General features: G+C 34.7%; 3 protein-coding genes across 3 annotated transcripts; 2 read left to right on the top strand and 1 right to left on the bottom strand.

Moving 5' to 3' along the window:
• Positions 1 to 1,111: 1,111 nt before the first annotated feature.
• Positions 1,112 to 4,530, bottom strand: TRIADDRAFT_53326 (uncharacterized protein; the record flags this gene model as incomplete). The annotated part of the gene is made up of 10 exons (XM_002109331.1): positions 1,112 to 1,318; positions 1,482 to 1,639; positions 1,769 to 2,042; positions 2,127 to 2,371; positions 2,505 to 2,752; positions 2,890 to 2,990; positions 3,074 to 3,187; positions 3,342 to 3,471; positions 3,547 to 3,882; positions 4,001 to 4,530. 10 exons carry the CDS (start codon positions 4,528 to 4,530, stop codon positions 1,112 to 1,114), a joined length of 2,343 nt encoding a protein of 780 aa, XP_002109367.1.
• A 3,435-nt stretch (positions 4,531 to 7,965) lies between these two features.
• On the top strand, positions 7,966 to 9,522 carry TRIADDRAFT_1957 (uncharacterized protein; the record flags this gene model as incomplete). Its single annotated transcript, XM_002109890.1, has 1 exon — positions 7,966 to 9,522. A coding segment is annotated over one exon (1,557 nt), but the record flags the coding sequence as incomplete, so codon positions are not given.
• Positions 9,523 to 22,867: 13,345 nt separating this feature from the next.
• TRIADDRAFT_63642 (expressed hypothetical protein) lies at positions 22,868 to 24,210 on the top strand (the record flags this gene model as incomplete). The annotated part of the gene is made up of 4 exons (XM_002109889.1): positions 22,868 to 22,947; positions 23,081 to 23,216; positions 23,367 to 23,427; positions 23,813 to 24,210. 4 exons carry the CDS (start codon positions 22,868 to 22,870, stop codon positions 23,842 to 23,844), a joined length of 309 nt encoding a protein of 102 aa, XP_002109925.1. The 3' UTR covers positions 23,845 to 24,210.
• Between the last annotated feature and the right edge of the window lie 1,134 nt (positions 24,211 to 25,344).

Genomic DNA, 25,344 nt, shown 5'->3' with positions numbered 1-25,344 from the left:
TCGTATCATAACCATACCCATAGCATAAGGTTCTTTAAATATTATTCAATTTCTATTTTATTCTACCTAAAAGATTTAGGAATTGATTTGGAGCTCTGTAGATCGCGAATAGATTACTACTAGTAATAGTCTATTCTTTATGCCTGTGCTCATGCTAAATAGACTTAGGGATTTGGGAATAAATTCATCGCCATGGCTAATGATAATTATAATTTATACATATATATGTATATTATCTTTAAAATAGGGGATCAACCACTACCTGCAATACATTGCTGACGTTAACAATTTGAATGGCTGCCAACGACATCATCGAGGTGTCCTGGTTTGCATAAAATATAGTAGGCTAGTGGGCCGTGGCTGGTGATAAAATGGTGAAGTAAGGTACTATCTCTTATGCCAAGTAATGTAGTAGCAGTGAGGCTATTACAAGATGATACTGTAAGAGCATACTTTACTACCACTATTAAGGCAGCCAATTTTCCAATCGTCTTTGGTTTGATACTAATAAAAATAAATAGTAATACAAATGTCCTTTTCCTTTCGTATCCCTTTCGTTTCAGGATTAATTTTATTCTATGATGTGGCATGGACTGCAAAATATACCATCTACAGTAATAGTCCATGGTTGTGGCGATGCAATATGCTCACGTAATTAAGAGTTATCAGTAACTGTAAATATAAATATAAGTCAATTCAATATATAGAAACATAGAAAGTGAGCAGAGGCTGCAAATGGTAATATATATAAAATAAAATATTTCCCAAAATTTTTAAATTGAATTTCTGATGCTGAGCGTGATATGTACAATTGACAGATATAAGTGACAAAAATAGGATTTAGACGGAATATAAAATAGCAAAAGTGTAAATCATTAAAATAGCAATTAGGTAGTTACTCTGTTATTTACATAAACGAGCATCAAATTGGTTTTCTCTTAAATCATAGTATAGCAAATCGTAATAGAGCTTGCGCTTATTTCAAACATAAATGTCTTTCCAATTGTATACAGTAGCTTTCAAATTGTTTACTACAACGACTATACGCGTGAGTCAACTTCTAATTTCGAGATTAGTGTAAAAATAATTTGCAAAGGAATATTAATACAGTTTAGGAATAATGTTCGATACTTTTGCTCATGTAAGATTTAGGCTGATTTTTAGCTTCGACTGCGTTGGCCGTACCATATTCCCAAATTCGAGGCATAATAGGACCAGTATTCGGCACATCAATCTCATGATGAACTGGTTTTATTTTAGGTTCGATTGAACGCAAGCTAGGACGGCTGGTTAAGAGCTTTTCCACTTTATTATCAATCTATATTCAGAAAGATTAATCGTAATTGGTCAAAAATGATTTCACCACCGTCAATCAGATTTTGTCCAATAGTATTTTTATTTTTAAGGTACGCTTTCTATTGTACATTAATAATTTCTTATTCTTAGCATTTCAACTTACAGTAATTACAGATAAAACTCACCTTCTTTTTTGATTTTATGATATCGGCATGAAAGTGCTTCTCTTCCAGGCAATATTGTAAATTAGGGAAACAACCAACTCGAGCTCTGGGAGTCAGATCCAGGTGATTATCATCTTTGGCAGATACTTCATCTTCAATTTGAAGCTTTTGAATTTGGTCTAAATATTTGGAAATATCATAACATAAAAATATCGATAAAGAAAAACTTATAACTATTTTTACTCAATAACTTCCAAGAAAATAATATAATGCATTATCACTTAGTTCTAGTGCTTTCAATGACTTACCAATAGTATCTCTAGTCTTTAACTTATCATCTTCCTTTTCTTCCTTGTTAATCTTATTAGGGACAATCTCTGGCAATTCCAATCTTTGCCTTGGCGTAGCTGCTTTCATGATATTTAATTTGAGTTGTTCTAACGCTTTCCTACCTTCAAGCGATTGCAATATCTCATTAACACTTTGTCCAGGAAATAGCCGAGACATAATTGTGATAACATTTTGGCTGTTAGGCTCTAAGTGTAGAGCAATAAGAACATCCAATCTTGCTCCATTAAAGTCCTATAGTGAATTAAAAAGGTGATGATAAAATTTAAGTTAGCATGCAATAACAATGCATCATTTAAAATAGATAAAATTACTTACATCGACTAAATAACGAGCTCTCGATCGTGATATGTAGTATTGAGCAATTTTAGGATTATTGTTGATAGCTACAGTCAAGCGATTCACAGCCGCTTCGTACTGGCGATCATAATATTCTAAAATTGCAAATTCGTTGTGAATAACTGATATCCTTGTCCGTACAGACCAGTCATTCTCGTCTAATTCCATGGCTTGATTAAAATCAGCTAAAGCAAAATGAAGCTCGCCCGTCCGGTAAAAACAATCTATATATGAATACCGAAAAATATGTTTACTAAATATCATTAATGAATTAATATAAACACAGAGTTTTAATAAGATTGTATCCTGTAGTCAATGCTATCAGCATATTATACAGTAGCATAAAAACTGACCAACCTCCACGATTAATATAGAATCCTTTCTCATTCTTTTCTACTTTTATAGCCTTATTGAGCAATATTATTGCTTCATTATAAAAACCTTTATGAAAACATTGGACCGCAAAATCATTATAGGTCAGTATTAGCTCGCGGTTAGCTGCAATAAAGATAGGATCTTCTTCGTTATGATCAGTTTTATCCATGGCTAAAATATATTCATCTATGGCAGAATTGAAATCTTTACGATTCCGATGCAAGGCTCCACTGTAAGAAAATAAATGTGACAAGTTAGCATCAAATGAAATTATCTGCCTATATCATCAATTCAAGCCGCATATTAAAATAATAGCGGAAGGCATAAGTTTTGCTATATAAAATTGTATGTTTAAATATTAACTCACGAGAATAGATGAAAATCAGCGGATGCAGGAAATGTTTCGATAGCACTGTTAATTTTATCTAATGATTCTTTATCTTTACCAGCGAGCTTAAATTCGACTGCCTATTTATTATTTTATAGGATCGTTAATATTTTATAATACTAAATGTAATACCAGAGTGTTACATATATGTTGAATAGCGCACCCTTTTTTTCAAATCATTGGCTCTAAATTGAATATTTCGCATCATTTTGTTTGCTTCTTCATGATCCGGATCAAGTTCCAGCGCGCTTGCAACGTCGTAATAACACAACGAAGTCTGCAACAGAAGTTTAACTTTACGGTTAATAAAAAATAAAAATAATATAGCTACGCTTTAGATTAAACTTCGATGAAATGATATTGTTATGCTGCCTTTAACTATACAATAACATCTGTTGAAGTAAAACCCAAGATTAATTTTATTTCATTACATTTCGAAACATATCGTGTATTCTAGCACGCATGATGAATAAGTCTGGGTTATCGTTGTTCACTTCCATCCTATTGTTGATTAGTGCCAAGCATTCACTGTGTCGGTTCAACGCAGCTAGAGTTGCTAATCTAAAATTTATGGATTAATGTTAGCCACTAGGATTATAATTATGTTAGCTATAGAAATTCATAGAAGACTCTCACGTTCTTGTATGGTAGCTTTCGATCTGTGGACAAATTTCAGCAGCCCGTGTGAACGCTTCTAGAGCTTCAGCATGCAATTTACAATCAAAGAGGCTCTGACCAAGGAAGTAGTGCATCAGAGCTAAACGATCCCAACTATTTTTATCATCTGGTTCCATCGCACATACTTTCTTGTAATTTGCAACAGCAGACTTAAAATCACAGATCTCCATGTAAGCACTTCCTCGGAGTCGATAATATTTACAACAACTGGGATGCAACATAATAGATTTATTTAATAGAACAATTGCCGCTCCAGGAATGCCTTCATCCAATAGTACTTGAGCTCTGTCGTAACTATTCAACAAAATTTATAGCTAAAAATGACTAACATTCATAGGAAGAGTCATACAACTGCATTATTAAAATATCTGCATTACTCAGTATCTAGTAATAAGAATCAACGATAACTTACTGATCTTCTGCTTTAGCTGCAACTATCATTTCGAATGAATAGTTTTGTGTTTTTTGACGAGGTCTTGTACTTCCAGGAACAAAGCTCATCCAAAACTTTGATATTTGTTCGTTGATTAAAGAAGTATTTTCACCATAAGCATCAAAATCAATTTGCGGATCTTCAGACGTAGGCGTTATGGATTGAGATCTCGAAGGGGCACGATCTGCATGATTAGATTCTCCCTCCTTTGATAATGTGTCGTCTGATTCCGCTCTAGAACTTTCATATTGACTGGATTCATAATTTGATAGCGATTTCTCTTGGTGGTAAGTATTTGCTATAGCAGCCTTACCAGATGACCTATTTCTAGACGGATGGCCAATATTTTGAATCGCTTTTGTACTTTGTATAGTAGTTTCACTCTCACGATCATCATCGTGTACTAAAGTCAACGGGTCTATGTATTTTAAATCACGTCCTTCCAAAGGCGGCGTAGCGATCGGCAACGGTATATTGGAGCTAGATTCGGAGAGTCTTTCGTCTTCCATTTCTTCTCTTGGTTTAGATATGGTCCACTTTTAAAATGTTTTGACAAAATATTTCTTCCATAAAGTTCTGCGAGTGAAGTAGCCGTAGTATACGTATAAAATGGACAATTTTTGAAGCCTACTAATTAGCAATTTTTAGTATATCTACAATAAACCCAAGAAGATTTGTTTTGATGGCCAGTAGAAAAAGTTTGTAATCATGTATTACTATCCGATCGAATTACCAAATCGGCAGTAGCGTTATAATGTCAATAGTTATAAGCTGTTTAATTAACTCATCGATAAAATAATCAGTCGTTGATGGATTTTAACTCCGGACAGTCGTAATTACTTCAATCGATTGAATCTCAAAATCACTTTTATCCGCTGTTGTAATGATTTCTACAGCATCTCTAGTGCTTATATAGTGTATTCTTTGAAATTAATAGTATTCATGAGGATGGATGGACTCGTTATGAAATTTTGAATGTATCCATGACAACCGATCGAGCTCTCTTGTGACTCTTACTACTCATTCAGGACAATGCACATGTTGGTTTCGACCTAAAGTTAAATGCGCAAACGAGGCATTTTACTATAAATGACAATCATCTCCATAGTATTTACTATTCTATATATGGTGTCTATACAAGAAGTACTACAGTAGTTGTTACCTAAGACCCCAGGATTTACTATCTCATGATAGCTTAACAGAGTGTTTCGTGAATCAAATGATTACTTCTTGAATGCCTGCACGATATTCTGTAGTATAATGACTACGAAAATTATACTATAGAATAGGATCCTAAAATGGCATTCATTGAAGAGCTAATCGTTAGTATAAATCTAACGGTGAACACGATATCCTCCCGCGATTATTTCATCTTTTTGACTTGCAGCCTACAGTATAGTACTACTAAAAGGCATAATGAGAGCTGCAATACTGTATGCGCATTTTCTTCCAGTATATTTTATTTCCAAATCGATTATATTATAGACAATAAGCACGCAAGTATTCATTTTGATGAAATTTTAGCTACAAGATATTACGTTTCGCGAAAAGAACAGGAGATTAAGTTATATATAAATTCTATCAATTGCAGGGATGGGCCGGGCCTACTTACAGTACAATAAATAATTCTAATTCATTAAACGCATATGATCGATGTTAATCTTATTTACTTTATGATTGTGATTATATGGAGTAATAGAATTGTTAGGTCCATGCTTCATTGCAAAGATGCACAGAAAAGTAACTAGTCAGAAATGAAGTAAGAGAAAGTGTTACAACATTTAAATTCTTCAGTTGTATTTGATGTATCTATCCTAATCTCTTTGTTGAGATAGACAATATTGCAGTCCTTAAATAGTTCAGCAACAATTTAAAAACTATAATAATGTGGTTTTCGCTGGGATAGATTCGGGCGGTGATTATACAACCTGCAACCTTTTAAGCTGGGTGTTATATAGAAAATAATTGTATTTACAAAGATGATTGTAGCAGAACGCAAGCCTTGCAATGGCTCTTTGACTACTTATGGGTAACCAACACGATATCGTATAGCTATGCCTTATTAGCAAGACAAAGATCATCTACAATAGTCAATATTGGCCGTTTGAGCGGTTATATCCATTATGCATAATTTTTTGTTCTGGAATTTGCATAAATTACGTTAACAATACTTCAATGTTAAAATGATTATGTAAAGAAATTCAATTTTTGTTTGCATATGTACCATGGACTATCATTTAATAGTAATCTCGTAGGATAAATGCTGGCTAAACACTAGTAAAGGATGGATTAATGCTTGTGCTTTTATTAACAATAACATCAATGATGAAAAGTACACAAGAATATTGTATTTTTTTGTTCATAAGAAAATTTATATCAGTCAGTGTAGTAATGGATTCATTATTACGCTGTTGTGACGTCGAAATTAATCATAACTACGTCATTGGTTATCATCTGTTTGAAAATGTAGAAAAAATGATACAGGAATCTGTCATTTGAATATGTCCTATATGCGTAAACTTTATTTCTGTAACCATTCTCCATCATTTTGACTTTCCCACATGTTCTCAGTCTATTAAATAGCAAATAATCATCACTATTTGGTAATATTTAAGCATATATTTATCAGCCGGACTACTTAAAGTGAAAGGTACAACCAACATGATTTAAATTAGAGTTCTACCTGTTCTATAACATGCTTGAATTATGTGCAAGCAAATTAAAATAAAGAGTAAGGTACTATAGTAGATAGCAAGCGCTCGAGTGTAAAGACATCCATTTTTATTTAAGGGTATACTAATGTAGGATTCCTCGTTTTATTTTGTTATATATTTTTAATAGCTGAATTTAAAGGATCTGAGTAATGATGTTACAGTTGATTGATGAGACTACAATAAGGTACTACGTTGATCATTTATTTTCGAAGAGAATTAATTATCTAGATTATCGTCACCTAAAATGTTGGCTGATTAAAATTAATCTACAGTAATAAATGTTGTTTACGATCATCGTTAAGAACTTTAATAAAACATTAATTTTTTAGTCTTGATGATTTCAACTTGCCGTTAGCATCATTATCGTGTCAACATCAAGAGAAAATTTAGAGACCGTGTTGATTGCAAAGCAATGGCGTCAACTATACCACAATACCAAGGTAAGAAAACTCGACACTATTACATGGGCGTAAACGCCAACAATGTTTCAACTAGTATCCTATCCAGTTTCTCTACCTTATAAATTGCATAGCTGGTTTAGTTTCTATAAGATGCAGGTGAACTACTAACTATATCTTATTTGCATAAAATTGTTCACCTCTCCGTTGCAAAGTAACTAGATTAGTAATCACAGTAAATACTGTTTAGCTAAATAAGGTCCGAACAGATATTTTAATTACTATCCTATATAATAATGTTTAAGTACCGTACTACATAGATTTCTACGTGAATGATCAGTTATACTACAATAATGTTCACTAGAAGGGTAGTTAGAGTTCAATAAATACTTTTGTTACCAGTGTACAATCTAAAATAAAAACTTTTTTTGCTTGATCCATATTTCCATCTGTAAACGCTCAATAAAGTATAACTAAGCATAGAAATCTTAGCAATATAAGTGATACAATAATAATTACCGCAAAGTTACGTATCGATTCCAGATAATTATAGTTTCTCTCGCTTAGAAAAATCATAACGACAACTTTATTATAGCAATGCGCTATTGCAAGTTTTTATTTTTCTTGGCTTACTTAAATGAAATATTTACTTAACAGAAAACGATTACAAGGGATCGTTAACTTATCGTTTTTAACCTATCTATTTCCTCCCTATTCAATGCAATAATTACTCAAAGATCCAATCTTAGGATCCTGCACTCCTGTTGAGAGCGATGATGACTTAGAAGAAGAAGTTCAAATACATTACAGTCATTTTTATCGGAATTGTCACGAAGCATTAAACCGTTTGAGAGATGCCAAAGAATTGTGTGATGTAGAAATTGCAACTGATAATTCTACTATTCACGCTCATCGCCTGGTATTAGCTTCGGCAAGTTCTTATTTTCGAGCTATGTTCCTATCCAATTTGGTCGAAAGTCAACAAAAAATTGTCCACATTGAGGGCATTAGTTATTCAATCTTATCTAACTTGGTCAATTTCTGCTATACTGGTAATTTGGTTATTTCTATTCATAATGTAGCCAAGACATTGGAAGCAGCTGATCGCTTTCAGTTATTAGATGCTAAGGCAACCTGCTGCTTGTACTTATCGCGAATTCTACAACCTTACAACTGTTTAGGGATTTTAAAATTAGCCCAAATATATGATTGTCCTGGTATTGTCAGTAAAGCCAGTAATATAAGCTGTAGAAAATTTGTACATGTCGTCCAGAGTGAAGAATTTTTAGAGATGAGCTTTCAAGATTTAGTTAAATTATTATCCAAAGATTGTTTGCATATGACAAGTGAACGGGATGCTTATTCCGCCGTAAGTCGATGGATCAAGTTTGATAAAACTGACCGAATTGCTCATACGCATGATCTAATGATGTTAATTCGGTGGAAGTATATTGATGAAGACTTTATGCAATCTTCTGTATATGAAGATGATCTATTACCCCAATCTGTTTTCCCCTTAGTTAGTGTTGATAGTTTTCAATCAAGCTTATCTTATTATTATCACAATCAATTTCCACGCATGTATACCGAATATCTTGTCATTATCGGTGGTATGAGATCATCGAAATCTTGTAAATGTTATAATATACACCGACAAAAATGGATGCAATTACCGTCGATGTTAATGGGTCAACGACGTTCTGAAAATGCTGCTGTAGTTGTCGTAAATGGTAAAGTATACTGTTTTGGAGCAAGTAGTGATTCAAAGTTGGAAGGAGGCTCGGAATGTTTTAATCCTAGTAAAAACAGTTGGAAATTAATTGCTTCACTTAATACTTGCCATCGTTTTATGTTCTCGTGCGTTAATCTAAATGGTATAATATACGCTTTAGGTGGATATGATACATTTTCTCAGGCTGTTCATTGTGCAGTTGAATCATATAACCCTAAATACAATATCTGGGAATATGCACCACCTATGTTAGCTAGGCGCTATGCATTTACTGCTCAAGTGATAGACAGTAAAATTTATGCCATTGGCGGATATAACAGTACGGAATGTTTATCATCATGTGAATGTTACGATACAACGACGGAACAATGGAGATATGTTGCAAATATGCCGCAACCAAGAGCTCGCCATGTAACAGCAAACTTGCATGGATTAATCTATGTTATCAGTGGCGTGATTACATTTAAAGGCGATTTTGTTGATAGCGTTCTAGCTTATGATCCCATTAAAGATCAATGGCAATGTCGTGCACCTTTACCTTTCATACCGAATAATCCACAATTAGTAGCTTTTCACGATCGATTATACTTAATTCCTGTAAGTCATAATCAAAATATACTTCAGTACAACCCTAGAGCAGACGAATGGAGAATTGTTTGTTTGCCTAAAATGAAGCGATCATACGCTAGTATCGTCACTTTTACATCGGATATCATTATTCCTTCGGTTGCTGATGAAACCGATTATCCTTATCAATGAATCAGAAACAAGGACATAATGTAATTTTATAGTCTTGGAATCTCGTATGTGTATTAATCAAGAATTTGTATTAATACAATTTTTAGACGCAACCATCTCTTCTATATGTTATATACTTCATGGATCGCATAATATGTGGCATAAGTCATATGTAGAGATTAATACAAAATTTTTCCGTATCTGTTACTACTGCTTATGTTATATGATTCTGAAAACTGTATACTTGCTTGTGATGCATTAATATAAACCTTCCTCCGATGGTTTATGAATCAAGCTTTCTTAGTTTAAGAACTTGCGCTATACCAGTTACACGTTATATGCAATGTATGCTGTATAGTATATATATTTAAATGTTTGTATCTTTCGAGTTTGATATTTGCCTTAACGAACAGTTAAGATATTATGCGTAAATAATACTTTTGTGACTAATCAATAATGATACGCGCACGTCATTAATATGAAATTGACAATTTAATCTAATAATTAAATCCTTCATAATGCGTATGATTTTTTAAACATTCGGTAAGGGTTAATTCAAATATACTTAAGAGATAATGGTAATAATGATCACGTAAATTTTTTAATAGTGCTAAGTTGATAAACAGAAATTAATAACTTAATGCACAGAAATAGAATCTGTCTGGGTAGATCTTTCTTTCATGTAATGCTAATATGCAATACAATGGAATAAGATCACGTTTAATTATATAAATATATCACTCCTAAGGATAAGTAGATTTTAGAGTAACTACTATACAGGTATAATTTCCTATCGCTAAATTTAACGATTCATGTTAATTGATATCACATAGCTATTATCAACAACATTGGTCATTCATGTGAACCACGTATAGATTCTAACATAAATACAACGACAGGACAGTCAAAATAAAAACTTAAAATTAATAATTTCTATACACACTAGTACACTTCAAGGCTAATAAAGATAAAATAGATTATGGTTACTAACGAAGATCAACTATTTAAATCCACATATTAGGTGCTAATCGCTACATTTATTAACGTATAAGTTCGTAGTGTCGTTTAACACTTCCTGTCATGTATATATAATATGGAGGATATCAGCAACTTTAACAACGTGAACTCATAAATAAATCGATAAAGTAGATATACTTAGGTAATACACTAACGTAAGCGAACAAAAAAGTGAGTCGTAGTTTTTTAATCAATGTATAGTACAAAACCGTTGATGGGGCTAGATTTTATATAGCAATAATTTCATCATTAAATTACCTTATATATATATATATATATAAAATTAACGAGAAACACTGATCTAGACAACTTTCAAAAATAATGTATATATATTTCAGTAAAATTTCAGAACTAAAATAGTAGAGCTACGCTACAATTTATGATCACCTAACTCTTAAGCCTATATGAGACTTGATTACTAATAATAACGGAAATTTGGTAATCGTATGTTTTATAATACTAAGTTAGTGAAGAAAAACCATGGCTTACTAAAGAGAACTTTCATCGAATTGATGCTTCATAAGGAAGAAGGATAAGATTTTTCTATTTGCTCTGTAGCCAAGGAGAGGTAACATTTATTGTTTGCTTTTCGTCTTTACGGCGGCTTTTTTCAAAATTTTTTAGTTCCGTTCTAACGCTTTGTACCTTTTCTTCATAGTCTTTTAACTCAATTCGCCTAAAATCAATTTCACCACGGAGTCGGGCTAATTCATTCTTTTTAGATTCAATAAGCTTTTCATTTTCTGACACGAAATATGACATCTCTTCATTTCTCATTAATTGTTCTTTTTCAGTTTCTAATAACTTTTGTTGAAGTTCGTTTAAGCTATCCAAGAATATTAAAAGATAGAAAAAAATTAATTTGATTTAAACATTAAGGTTCCCGTTCTTATGAAGCCTAAAAAATGAATAATTATAGTTCTACCTCAAAGTAAGTCCAGTTCGAGAAATTATTTCTTGCAGATGGTCTTTGGCTCTCTGAAGCTTGTCGTTACTCCTTTCAATCTGCTGAGTTAACCTAGAAAGCTGTTTCTCGGTAATAGCTTTCGATCTTACCGCTTCTTCAGTAAGTTGTTCAGCTTGCCTAAGCTCTATCTTTTTATCATTTATCTCCTAAAATGTTAAGTAGAGTATGGACAAATTGTCGACATGTAACTATCGCATCTCAAGAAGTATCTTAACAACATATTGCTAACCTTAATGAGACTATTTAACTCATTTGTCCTACTTCGGTGGGATCGTTCATAATCTTTCGATATTTGCGATAATACCTTGATCTCATTCTCTGCTTTTGATAATTTTTCCGATGTATTTAATGCATGTTTTTCAATTATCTCGGCATTTTGTTCCGTCTGATGCAAAATATCTTTAGCGTCTTCAAATTTTAGCAATGTTTCACGTAGCTAATTAGGATAAAATATTGGATAAACAAGAATAAGACTAAAAATAAAGGTTAATTCTAAAAGACGCAATTTACCTTTTCCTTAGTTATTCTATATTGCTCTTTGGTCTTAGTCAGCATGTTGCTTACATTCCTTAATTCCAGCTTTTGCTGATTTAGTTCTAATTTTACATGACTTGATGCTGCTCTTCGTTCTTCCAAAACTTTCTCTGCATTGGCAGTTTCCTCTAGTAAACTATCCCGATATCTACGACTTTCATTTCGTTGCTGATCGATTGAAGATATTTCTTCTTCCATTGCTTGCAGTTCTTCAATATTCTTCTGAAACGAAACGTTACTCTTTTCGGTTTGCTCATGCAATAGCCTTTTTGATCCATCAAGTTGACTTCTCAATTCCTCTAGCTCTTTTACCGCCTCTATCCTCTCTTCAGTTAAAACATCATCTCTTTGCTTTAATGTCTCCAGATTAGCTTTCTTTTGAATGATTGCTTTTTCTAGATCCGATAATTCTATTCGACGCTGCTTCACCGCCATTTCAAGAGGTTTCAGACTACTTGATAGTTGCTTAGAAATATGGTCAGTTTCAGCTATAACATCGTTTCGTTGCTGGACAAGCTGCTCTGCTTCACTAATCAGATGTTCCCTACTACGAGCAGAATCTAGTACTTCCGCTTCCAAATCCTTTATTTCTAACATAATATTGCTTTTCTCACCATTGCGTATTTTTATTTCCTCAACGATTTTAGAAAGTTCATTTTGGGCATCTTCGCTCGTTCTTTTAATGTCCTTATTTTTTCTCTTCTTTTCACTTATATCATCGTCTAGTTGCTTAAGTAATTTTAAGCGATGTTTCTGTTCAGTTTTTAATTGTCCAATCGCTTCCGACAGGCGCTCTATTTCCCTTTGTCGACTATTCAAGTTTTCCATTACTTCTTTGGATGCATCTACGATACCTTGCAGTCTTGTAACTTCAGATTCAAGATGCTGATGTTCTGGTATATTGCAAAACAAACCAGCAGGGAAACTAGGGGGAGGAGTACGTGATCTAGAACGTCTTCCTCTTCTTCGTCTGCGCCTCCTATCATCTTCATCGCTATCATCCGAACGACGATTGGGTGGTGGTTGTTGTACCGGTGCGGGCGGTGGTGGTTGGGGTGGTGGAGGTTGAACGCTAACATATATGCCTCCTGCACCTCCCTCTGTACCACCAAAAGTCCTATCACCTCTGTTTGGTTTACCATACTCTCTAATAGTAACTTCCCCAATTTGTCTTGTAGTTACACTTGGAATAGCTACGTTTTCATCACCAATTGTAGTTGAGCTGCCTCCTGGAACAACTAGGACAGTATTATGGTGTTCTATTGGTTGAGGCGGAGGCGGGGATGGAGATTTGGGCGGTGGTGGGGGAGGAGGAGGTGTTGGTGGAGGTGGCTTCTTCTTCTTCTTTTTTTTACGCTTAGGCTCCTCTTGCTTAATGTAAGGCACATATACTGTATTAGAAGGTTGCGCTGGAGGGGCAGGAGTTGGGTTTTGAATTAGAATTGCCGAAGGTTGGGGTTGCTGCTGTTGTTGCTGTTGCTGATTAGGTGCTGATTGCTAAAATGTTAGGACAGTAAAGCATGTGAGTGCATAATATACATATATAGGCAGTGTTTGTATTGGATATAAAGAAGGCAGGATAATTCTGTAACTTAAAATAAAACATTTACGAGTATATCGAGCTACTACAAATACAGTAAGGACCAACACAGAGGTTATACATACCATAGGGGGTAGAACAGTGATCGATTCTCCTGTAGGCAATTGCGTGACTACAGGTTGCGAAGCCGCTCCCATGGGATTATTTTGGGTAGAAGAGATCGGATTTCCGGCATTTATAAATGTGGTTCCACCTGATTGAAGAGGTACTTGCGTTACCGACGGTTGTCCATTTACCGTACCTTGACCAGAAATGATAATTGGAATTGATTGAGGAGGTGGTGGTGGTGTAGGCTGAGGAGCAACATACTGTGGTACAATGATTGGGCGAGTTAATGATTCTACATCTTTCGTTTGTTTTTGTATATTTTGCAACAAATTCTGTACACTTTGAGTTAAGTGAGATAATTCTGCCCTTTCTTTCACGAATTCCATTTGCATAGCTGTATTACTGTTGTTATTATTATCGTGATGGTTGTAGTGATTATGACAACAAGTGTGACAAGTTGGATTATCACGAATAATGGTTGGAGGAGGCTGTTGTATAACAGTTGGAGCAGAAGCTGGTGACACTACTGAAGGCTGCACAACTGGAGTAGGGATATACATAGGCATTTGAGGGGGATACATGATTGGGTTGTATGAAGGTGTAGAATTGTAACGGCCAAGTAGGTCAATCAATCGATCGATTTCCGCTCTTTTAGATGCTAGTTCACTACGAAGTCTATTTATTTCAATCCGTGATGCTTCACTGTCTACAGCAATATTTGGTGTACTTCTTGAGAGGGCATCAATTAATTCTTTGTCCTTCCTTTCAAGGGCAGCTTGAAGGGCTTCGATTTGATTACGAGCTCTTGATAGTTCTGCCGTTACTCTTTCTACTGCATGCTTATCGAAATCTGGCTCAGTTCCCTTTGCGAGGGAATCTCTAAGCCTTTCCTGTAAATCTTTTATACGATCTTCGGCTCTTCGAAGTTTCTCACTAGCAAGCATATCATTTTCATGTAGACGCCTATTAAGATCCTCAATATCACTTAATAATCTTGCCTTTGATCCGTCATCTTTAGGAATATTTTTTAACTTTAGTACCAAAGCTTCCTTTTCACTTAATAGCGATTCAAGTTCAGCGATTTTTTCATTTGCATCTCCTAGTTCACCGCGAGCTTTATTAAGCTTCTGTCGCATTTCCCTCTCCATATCTCTTAATTTCGCTTTCAACGCCTCAATTTCGTTTTCCAATTCCCTTGTTCTTTCCTCTAATTCGGCATGATCTTTATCAGCCTGAACTTGCATTGCGGCTTTCCATTTTTTTTCGTTCTCTGCTAATTTACGCTTCAAGGCATCTACATTTTCATCCGCTTGGGTTAAGCTATCTCTAGCTGCTTTTTCACTCCTTCTAAGTTCATCCAAGAGATCATCTACACATCTCTGGATAGACTCTATGGCGCCGCCTATTTTGTCGTCAGGTCCGCGCTTCCGGAGTGGAGTATTTCCTCGCTTTAAATTTGGTATAAGTTCATTTAAACGGCCTAAAACTTCTGCTAGTGATACCATATTATCAATATTTGATTGTAGTTGATCTTCGAGATCCTTGATATGATCTTGTAGTGAGGCATTTGTTGACTACATTAACATACGAGGACATACCTTAATAATAACAATTTTTTGATATGCTAGAAATCTAATTTACCTTTAAGGCACCTAAACGCGTATTCAATTCACGGATTTCTTTGTCTTTAGCTTCTAATGCATCGGCAGAACGCTCAGCATCTCCAGCAGCTTTCTTCATATCGTCGTTTAATTTCTAACCAATGGAAAGCTCATTCATTAGTTCAAATAGCACATAATTTTCATCAAAGTACAATAAATGAAAAAGCACTATATGCATAAAGCTGACTTTTAGTTGATTTTCTAAATCCTTCAACCGATGTTTTAATTTATCTACTTCAGCTTCGCTCTCAGCCAATTTTGTTGCTAGATCACCACTTTCTGCTTCTAATTGATTTTTCAAGGCATTAGATTTCGCTTTTTCATGTGCCAGCTCTTCCTCCAATCGAGATAGAAGATCTCTTAGCGAAGCGTTATCTCCCTTTACAGCTTGTAAATCTAATTTTAATATTGTAATGGTTTTAATGCGTTTGTAATATGGAGCTAATTTATAGTATTTTATGTATTTGATATAATAAAAACCTTGCAGCATTTTTGAAAGTCTCTCTTTTTCTTTCAGAGCATTATCGAGGTCTCCTTGTTTCTTTGATATAAGTCCATTTAACTCCTTATTTTTAGCCGTCAACTCTTCAATAATTCTATTTAATTGCCCTTTTACTTTTGCTACATCTTCACCTAGTATGTGATACATTTTTATGGTATTTTAGACAATATCTCTTTGAATTGCATATTTGCAGTCTGTAGAGCATAATTTACCAGGTTTTCTTAACATTTCTTCTAAACGCCTAATATCGTCTACTTCTGCAGTAATTTTACTAAGGGTAGCGTCTAATTCTTGGCGAACTAGATCCATTTGGCCAACCTCATTCATCAATTCTTGTCTCTTAAGTGAAACCTTCGATTGCAATTGAGTCTAATATAATAAAATTGATCCAAACATATGCTAAAGATCAGATCGTAAAAGTAACTAATTGTAGAGATTAGGTATTCGACGATGATAAGAAAATAGCAGCCAAAATATACCATATTTTATTATCAAATCGGTCACTATTGCCCTGTTTTTTACACAAAAATTACCATTGAAATAAGTCGTGTCTTATTCTGAGGGCTCATAAGAATGGCATAATAAAGAAATAACTTACACTTTGTGGATCATTCGCAGGAGTTTTATTTAGCTGTTCGTGTAAACGGCGAATTTCATCTTCTAACTCTGTCATCTTTCTATTACCATTTAGCTGTCCATCTTCAAGATCTTTAGCAGTTTTCTTTAACTGATCGATCTAAGAGAAAGTGATTAACTTAGTATCTCGCAGTAAAAGATAATGGAGCACTATTAGTTAAATAATATGAAAAATTACCAATTGCAATTTCTCCGCTAGTTGTTCATGTAATTTCTTTTTTAAATCTTGAGGGGGTACCTATAATAATTGTAGGTATTAATAGGAAAAGAGTGAAGACGTCGATCAATAAGTAAAGCCTACATGATATCCTAGTACAGGAATTACCTTATCATCATCCAGCTTTTGTAACTCATCTTTCGCTTTCCTTATGCTTTCTTCTAATGCATTTAGTTCATCTTGCAGAGAGCGTAACTTATTTTCGGCTAAATGCGAAAATGTTATTTCAGGATTAATATCGCCAGAAATAAAAGAGATCAGCTATTCATTTCTAATTATTAGGTACCTTCTGCAATATCCAGTTCTTTGCTTTTTAACTCTTCATTAAGAGCAGCAATTAGTTCCTCTAGAGCCCTTAGCTCTTCTTCGGCGTATTTTCTGTCAGTTAATGGTGGATCACTAGTACTTCTGTGCGATGCTTTCCCGATGTAAGCTGCTTCTTCTCTATCCTCTTCATCATCGTACTAATTTAATAATTGATAAAAATCCTTTAACTATAATCTTATAATATTGACAAATTATGTTAAGTTGTCCAGCACACATCGGTAAAAAGATAGTATAGTAATTAAATGAAAGTGAAGATTTGTTAGAATAGACTTGCTCTGCTCCTTGATTGTGCACAGAGACGGTCATTTTTACCTGCGGATCTGCTTTGGGTTTTTGTCCTAACTGATCAAATCGAGCATCAATTTTATAAAACGCTAACTCCTGCTCGAGTTTGTAATGTTTGTCCAACGATCTTTGTAGTTCTGCTGATTTTTGTTTAAGCTACAAAAATTGATCAAGCCATATAGTATATTAAAAAAAATTTGATAATTACGATGTTACATTTATATCAGAGTATAGATATGTAATATGCAACTCTACCAATTCGTTTTTAGTATCAAGTTCCCTTTGCATATCAATAAGCATAGCGCTCGCGTCTTTGCCTTTCTGCTTGATAGAATGCTCGATTTCATCTCTGCGCTTTAATTCGGCGATAGCCTTATCTCTTTCTTTTTCAACTTCCTTTAGATTATGTTCCAATTTACTAAATTCTACCACCAGTTTATCGTATTCCTCTAAACATAGAGTCAAAAAAGTACTTTATCAATTACAGCGTTATACCGAATATATTTGATTCAATCGATAAATAAGGCGTTGGATTATCACCCTGATCAAATCGTTGTTTAGCTTTAACCCGTTCGCCATTCGTTATGGTGCGCTCATTTAAAATTTCTAGTGTTGTTAGATGATATATAGCCAGTTCCTGAAAATGAGGTAGCTTGCAAACAGGATTTCCGTCCATTGATAACTGAACTAAGTCTCGTAACGGCCGTAGTTTTCTTATGGGTCCCATCTACATGTACGTGAAATAAAATAAAATTGTATGAGAGTCATGACTAACTTGTAGAACCTATGTCTGACAAATATGGATAAGTAACTATACAAGCTCGTATTCTTACCGTAGAAACGTGATTGTTTGATATGCGAAATACTTGAAGTGATTTAAGTTTTTTCATCGTAGAACCAGGAATGGTATCGATCAAATTATTACTAACATCCAACTTTTGCAATTGCACTAAAGTCTGTAAACCTTCAAGACGTTCAATATAATTATATTGTAAATATAATTCTCTCAGTTTGGTAAGAGAGTCGAGGCGTTCTATTTTCTCTATCATATTAAAGCTTAAGTTCAATACTTGTAACTTTTTTAGATTATCCAAATTTTCAATCGTCTAGATTCAAGAATATTAAAATTAGATCAGGTATACAAGATGCATGTATAAGATCTAACGCCGTACTAAAATTGACCAACACGGCGGCTACAAATGGGATATTCCACTATTTGCTAATTACCAAGTTATATTTGATGTAGAGGATAAGGATAAGATACTGTTACTGATTATGAGATTTTAATAATTACTGTAGTAAGTGTTGATAGCTACGATGTTTTGCTGGTAAACAGTGTAACAGCTATAGATGTATGCTACTAACAATTAAACATCATACATTGTAGATAATACAGCACAGCGATCAATTTTCTAAGAGCATTGACAATATTTTGGAATTTTAATATTGCAATATGAAGCTGGAGTGCATTTATTTATGTAGACGTATTTAGCTTATGATTGATCGTGTTCCGTAATGACTACTTTAGTATAAGATAGATAGAAGGGGTTATAATAAGAGCGGCAGAAAATGGATGCCTAATAAGTTTAGCTTGAATTATGGGTTGCATAATCTTCGTACCTTAATTTTCTTTTGATTCTTAGAATTTGATAAATTTAATACGGTTATGTTACGAAGCTCATCTTCTTTTGTAATGTGTTTTATTAACACTTCGGTAATATAGCAAACACCGAACTTATCGTGGCCGGGTTCACCCTCTTTTTCGGTAGATAAATCTATGGATAATAATATAAGATGATATTATTTCTCAGACATGTTAGCAATGTTTCTATAGAAAGAAGCGGAGTGACTTTGTATATCATGACATTAAGTGACAAACTGAGAAGCAGAATTGCAAGTTTGAGCAAAGACAGTGATGACTGAAATTGATTCTCGATACATTGTATCCAATGCTGCGTTACCAACCTGAATCTTGCTTAACTGGTTTATCGGATTCGTTAGCGGATCCCGCTCGCGATCGTCCAAACCGACGTTGTCTTTTACTTGCCATATCCATGGATGCCAGATAATATCAGTCTAAACAGAAAGTATGTTTTAATAAGTTGCAAAGAATATCGTCATCTTGTACAGCTTGAAGGAAGCTACTCGTCTTGCTAAAAGTTAAAGCTCATACTGTATGATAATCATAACAGTCAAGGGTACTACAATCCAAACTGGCAGAGACAGTATCGTAGTGTACAGTAGTTATTTCTACTAGCGTACAATTATTTACTGTTTTCAATGTAGTCAGAAAGAAAATTTTCTGAGTTTACTTTACTGGAAACTGTTCATTTTCTTTCGATTTTTATTGCAGTGCGGAGCGCCATCACAAGCGCGTCATCAACGCTAGTATATAAAATATTGTAATAGTACAGTACTGTAGTGATGGGCTACAGCTGTCATAATGGAAGGGCTGGAGAATTATATTTTAAATTGTAGATCAAAAGCTGGAGATTTTTAGATATGGTCTCGCATGGACAGAGCTATAAGTATAGGAGCATACATTGAGGCAATAGCATAAACTGTACAGGATTACTTGGTAACGGAATTAGATCCAAATACTGCAAGTAGTTAACACCTTGTAATAATATTGGATTTCAGCTGGGAAAAGTAATGATATGCGAGTTGCTTAGCGATATGATTTCTTTCTGTATGGGCTCGCTAATTTGCGATATTTATCACATCATCATAGGTTTTTGGGGTATAGGAAAAGCGTATTGTAAAATACAGCTGCAGTTTGCATCGCTTATTGACTGTTTATCTTGATAACATTGCATAGCGTATAATCCATTAGAAATCCTCTTCCATCGTCATCATCATCGATTTTGGGGTATAGGAAAGCGTGTTGTAAAATACAGTTGCAGTTTGCATCGCTTATTAACTGTTTATCTTGATAACATTGCATAGCGTACAGTATAATCCATTAGAAATCCTCTTCCATCGTCATCATCATCGATTTTTGGGGTACAGGAAAAGCGTGTTGTAAAATACAGTTGCAGTTTGCATCGTTTATTAACTGTTTATCTTGACAACATTGCATAGCGTATAATGAATAAGTTATTGATAAAATCGCAGGAGATTGTACTGTTTTAGCCGCAATTAGTCTGATAGTTGAAATATCAGACACATTCAATAAGTGAAAGTAGGCAATGATGCAAGTTCATCGTATTTATTTGACATGAGGTAATAAAGAAATCCTCTTCCATCGTTCTGTTCTATTATTAGATTATGTTTATGAATTCATTGATGAATAAGATCCTACTATTTTCCTGTACTGTATATATATATATATAACTTATAAAGGTCTATTTATTTACAGTGGGGAAAATATCATTTTCTACAAGTAGGAGTGCAATGCAATGATTGGCTGCAATAGGATCAAATTGAGCAGATTTCAGTTCCCGTCAGCTGAAAGTAAACTTGATTTGTTGGGCTCGTTTAGAATTGAAAAATGAACTCTACTATAGGACAGAGATCCATAAGGATAATTTCAGTCTTTTCCTAGGATAGATGGATTGTTATCATTTTGCAATCTACAGTATGACGTCTAGACCTTATGAGCACTAGTTGCCGTCAGAACTATACTAGTTTACTGTGTAGTGGGTACTGAGTACTGGATTCATTTGAAATAGCTAGGAATAGATCCATTGATCGATCCATCATACCTTACTATACAATGTAATGGTATTGCTTGGTCGATTTTTAAATACGATAGGATGAAGATTTTGTAGAAAAATGTCGATGCAAGTTGCAGCCCAATCTTCCAACTCATTTATCATTCCAAGTTATCGTATTTATTTGCTATATTTTGCAAGCAACATGTTGTCATCTGGAACACTTTACGTGCAATTACGTCGACTTACTTCACTTCCCAGCTGCAATTCCGGCGTCTCCACAATCTAGTGGTCGATCGGCAGCCGGTCGATTCCTTGTCGTCGTCTATTAGATACGATTCCAATTGCAAGTCTAGCCTACGCCAATCGGTTGGCTAAATTATGCTGAAAATGAATTTTCTTCCTCCAATTTCTCCAGTCTTGATTATATCATCATGAATGATTCATTAATTAATTAATGATCATCGCTCGCAGTGTAGTACGTACCACAATGATGCTTCACCGGAGAAGTGGGATTGACGCGCTGGACACTGAGTCTAGTAAAGCAGTCATACATGTACACCACGTACCACACAATGCGTTGTAGAGAAGCGCATACCGTGCAATGTTTACCTACAGATACAGTACAGTACAGCGTATCCAGTAATGTATTGTACATGTATTATTATTTTTTTTTTTCCGCCTTTTTTGGTAACCCAATTGAAACGAACGCTTTGATCAGCGGTGGCGGTAACTATGGTTATTGGTCTTACGCGTTGTCACGGTTGTGTACTAATGTGTACAATAGTATACTGTAGAGAGGCTTCAAAGGGTCTCTAGTCTACCGTCGTCAGGTCTACAGTAGTACTGTACTGTCCTCTACTTGCACTGCAGCGTTCGCTTCGGTAGCATGGTGTAAGCTAACTTACTCTACTGTATACGTACAGTATTATGATTGTACAGTACAGTACAGTAGACTAGGAGCCATGTTACAGTACTGTACAGTACAGTACTGTACAGTATGGTTTGAAATACTGTACTGTATAGTACTGTACACTGTACAGTTGTACTGTACGTGATGAGTTACTGTACTGTACTGTGCAGTATAAAGTGCTGTACTAAGAAAGAACTGTACAGACGTACAGAACCCTGGACATCAGTACATGTACAGTACTATACAGTATACAGTGTACTGTACACTTGTACAATGTACAGTACCGTAAAAGAACTGTACAGACGTACAGATTCCTGGACACTGGTTCAAGTACTGGATACTGTAATGTGAAAGAACTGTACAGATGTACAGATCGCTGGACACCGGTACAAGTACTGTACTTTAAAAAGAACTGTACAAGGTACTGTACAGATCCCTGGACACCGGTAGTGTACTATACTGTAAGTCTATAAGTGTACAGTACTACAGTACAGTACTGTATATTGTATACTGTAATGTAAAAGAACTGTACAGACGTACAGTTCCTAGGACACCGGTACAAGTACAGTACAGTACTGTAAAAGAACTGTACAGTACAGTGTACAGTACAGTTCCCTGGACACCGGTACAAGTACTGTAAAAGAACTGTACAGACGCACAGATCCCTGGACACCGCTTTGCATGTCTGCATGGTGCTGTGCTGATGCACCCTATTTTCTGTCAGTCCGTGAACAGTATAGACAAGTGAGGTTTCAAGAGAACAGTCATAGTGGACATCGTACCTTACCAAAGTACAGCAGAATCGTCGCTGCAGCAATTCTTGCAAAGCGAGGTAGTAGTTCACGTAGTAGATCACAAATCTCTATCTGCGACTCCATTTCAATGTAACTAACTTTGCAACAAGATGAGTAGTGGACATGTAAGGAATATTTCGCGGTTAAGAGCCAAAATTTTCGGTCGATTGCCTTTTAAAACTGATCCTAAGTAAGGCCAACTCTAAATGCGTACAAGTGCTATTACTATGCTAAAGTTACTGCAGTTCTGCATGACGAGCGTGGACATCAACTGGGATTATCTTATTATATTATTAAACTATAACAACTACTTTTCTTCATAGATCTTATAAAGTGGTCAAAGCTTTTCGACAACAACCTAAAGGTCCACAGATTGTGGAATATACGCAACCTATTCAACGTTTCAATTCTCTCCTCCTTCGATTGCGCCATATGGGATTATACACAGATGAGCACTTGGTAAAGTTTTGTAATAGGACTCTTACTAGTGGACGAGCCTGAGCCTGTATATTATACTGTACAAATACAGCTCATTTATTCATTTCATCAACATCAATCTGTGTAAGATCGGGAACTTAACTTTATATTACCTTAATGCTACAACTCTAGGACTTCATAGATGAAAATGAGCAAAAAAGAAGATTGAAAGGAAAAGTTCCACCAAAGAAGGGTAATTATCGAGCGCATGTCATCAGTCGTAGACTGTGTATTTAAAACATACATCTTCGCTGAGAAAACGCTAACTAATTTGATATTATTGATTCGATGTTTTATGCAACAAGTTATAGATTCTAGTTCAGTCTATCCACTTATCTTATATAGTCATAATTGATATCAAAGATAAAGTCAAATGCTAGCTGATTCAAATTAGGTTCTGCAGCTATACCGTAGCAAAATGTACTTTAAAAAAGTATTGAGGGATCATAGCAAGAATTGAATTGACATTACTACTGTATACTCCGCATAAATGTTAGCAATTCCTCTTTTGAAGCTTTACAAAATATGAAGATAAGCTTAATCCTGTCCTTATCATGGCATTATCATTTATAACATAGGGCAAGGTAGAAGATCTGCAAAGAAGAAGTAACCTGAAAGCGCATCAATATTTATTTATTCTTGAACTTGATCAGAGAAATTTCCAGTATTTAGTGGAAACGATATACCTACTGTATATTCTAATACATATCTGTGGTAATAGTTAGACCTGTTTTTATCCTTGTCAATGAAGCAGTTATTCTTTTGTCACATCCGAATAAGATCTGATGCTGTTTGTACAGTATATGTTGTACAAATTTATGGAGCAGGGATAGGTATAAAACCACTGTGTAAAGGAGGTCGTATTGGCGATGCATTGATAGCCGTCTGATCGCAACACCCTATATACGGTACAGTATATGAAGCAACCCTAACATTTATCATTTTTAGATACCGCTATAATAATATATCATCAGAGTTCTTAGAGTAACAACATGTGTAAATTCGAATAACTAGACTCTAGATTTATAACCAAGAAGTAATTGACAGTACTAGAATATCAACTTCATGCTCCAATTTACATTGCTGTGTATATATACGATATAGAACCCAATGTTGTCTAATACAGTATGTGTAGAAATGTAATGGGGGAATAAATTCGATTAAGCCACATGTTGTCTCTTGGTCTGCGTTGATTCACACATTCATTTCGACATAATTCCCTTTTTAAAGGATTTCGCTAAACTAGTGCATGACAGCTGCTAAGTTTATTTAAATATATTAATTTGTTCATATTTATAAGCAGTATTTCTGATATTAGTCCAGTTTTCTTATCGGTTGAGCTAACTTTGCTAGCTGTTGATTGTGTTATAAATTAATCTGGTTATATAGTATCACTGACGTAAAGAATGTCACCAAGTATTGTAGAGACGGATAACAAAATGGCTTCAATAAGAAACTAGCACTCTACTTTTTCTACGATCTACTGTGGAGACTAAGAATTAACGTTTTGATATCGTTCATTGACTTTGAACACACTGGATTACTTAAGCTCTTTTCGACATAATTAAGTTTTTCCTTCTTTAATGAAGGATGGCTTGATATATGTATCTACTGTATGCGCATATTTATATCTACGTATATCTACAGCATATCTATTACGAGTGCATTAAAAAGACATTATTCCGTTTTTATCGATCTGATATGCCTAGACAAACGGAGCAATTCTATGGGTTAATCAATTTTTCAGTATTTTCACTCTATCCTTTTTATATTTTGTTCTTTGGAACGGATGAGGAGGAAGTTATAAAATACTGCTTCACCCATAGACTACTAGAAGATAACCCAGTTAGTTTCCCTGTAGTAGTCCATAGCTTTACTGTACCAGAGGCTTCTAATATTATTACAAGAGAAAATTCTTATGTATCAAAGTGCGCGAGTATGCGTCAACAAAGTATGCCTGAAAGACTGTATTACGTAATTAATTTCAACTCCAGTACTCTGGACTACGAGAAGAAAATCTGCAATAGCAGTTTTCTTCTAGTAGTTCCTAACATTACCTACACTCCTACGGTAGTATCCTATCATACGTATACTGAAGTTTTGTACGAAA

Source organism: Trichoplax adhaerens, genomic scaffold, assembly GCF_000150275.1.
Source record: "Trichoplax adhaerens TRIADscaffold_2 genomic scaffold, whole genome shotgun sequence".
Taxonomy (NCBI): domain Eukaryota; kingdom Metazoa; phylum Placozoa; class Uniplacotomia; order Trichoplacea; family Trichoplacidae; genus Trichoplax; species Trichoplax adhaerens.
This window is presented reverse-complemented; position numbering and strand designations above follow the sequence as displayed.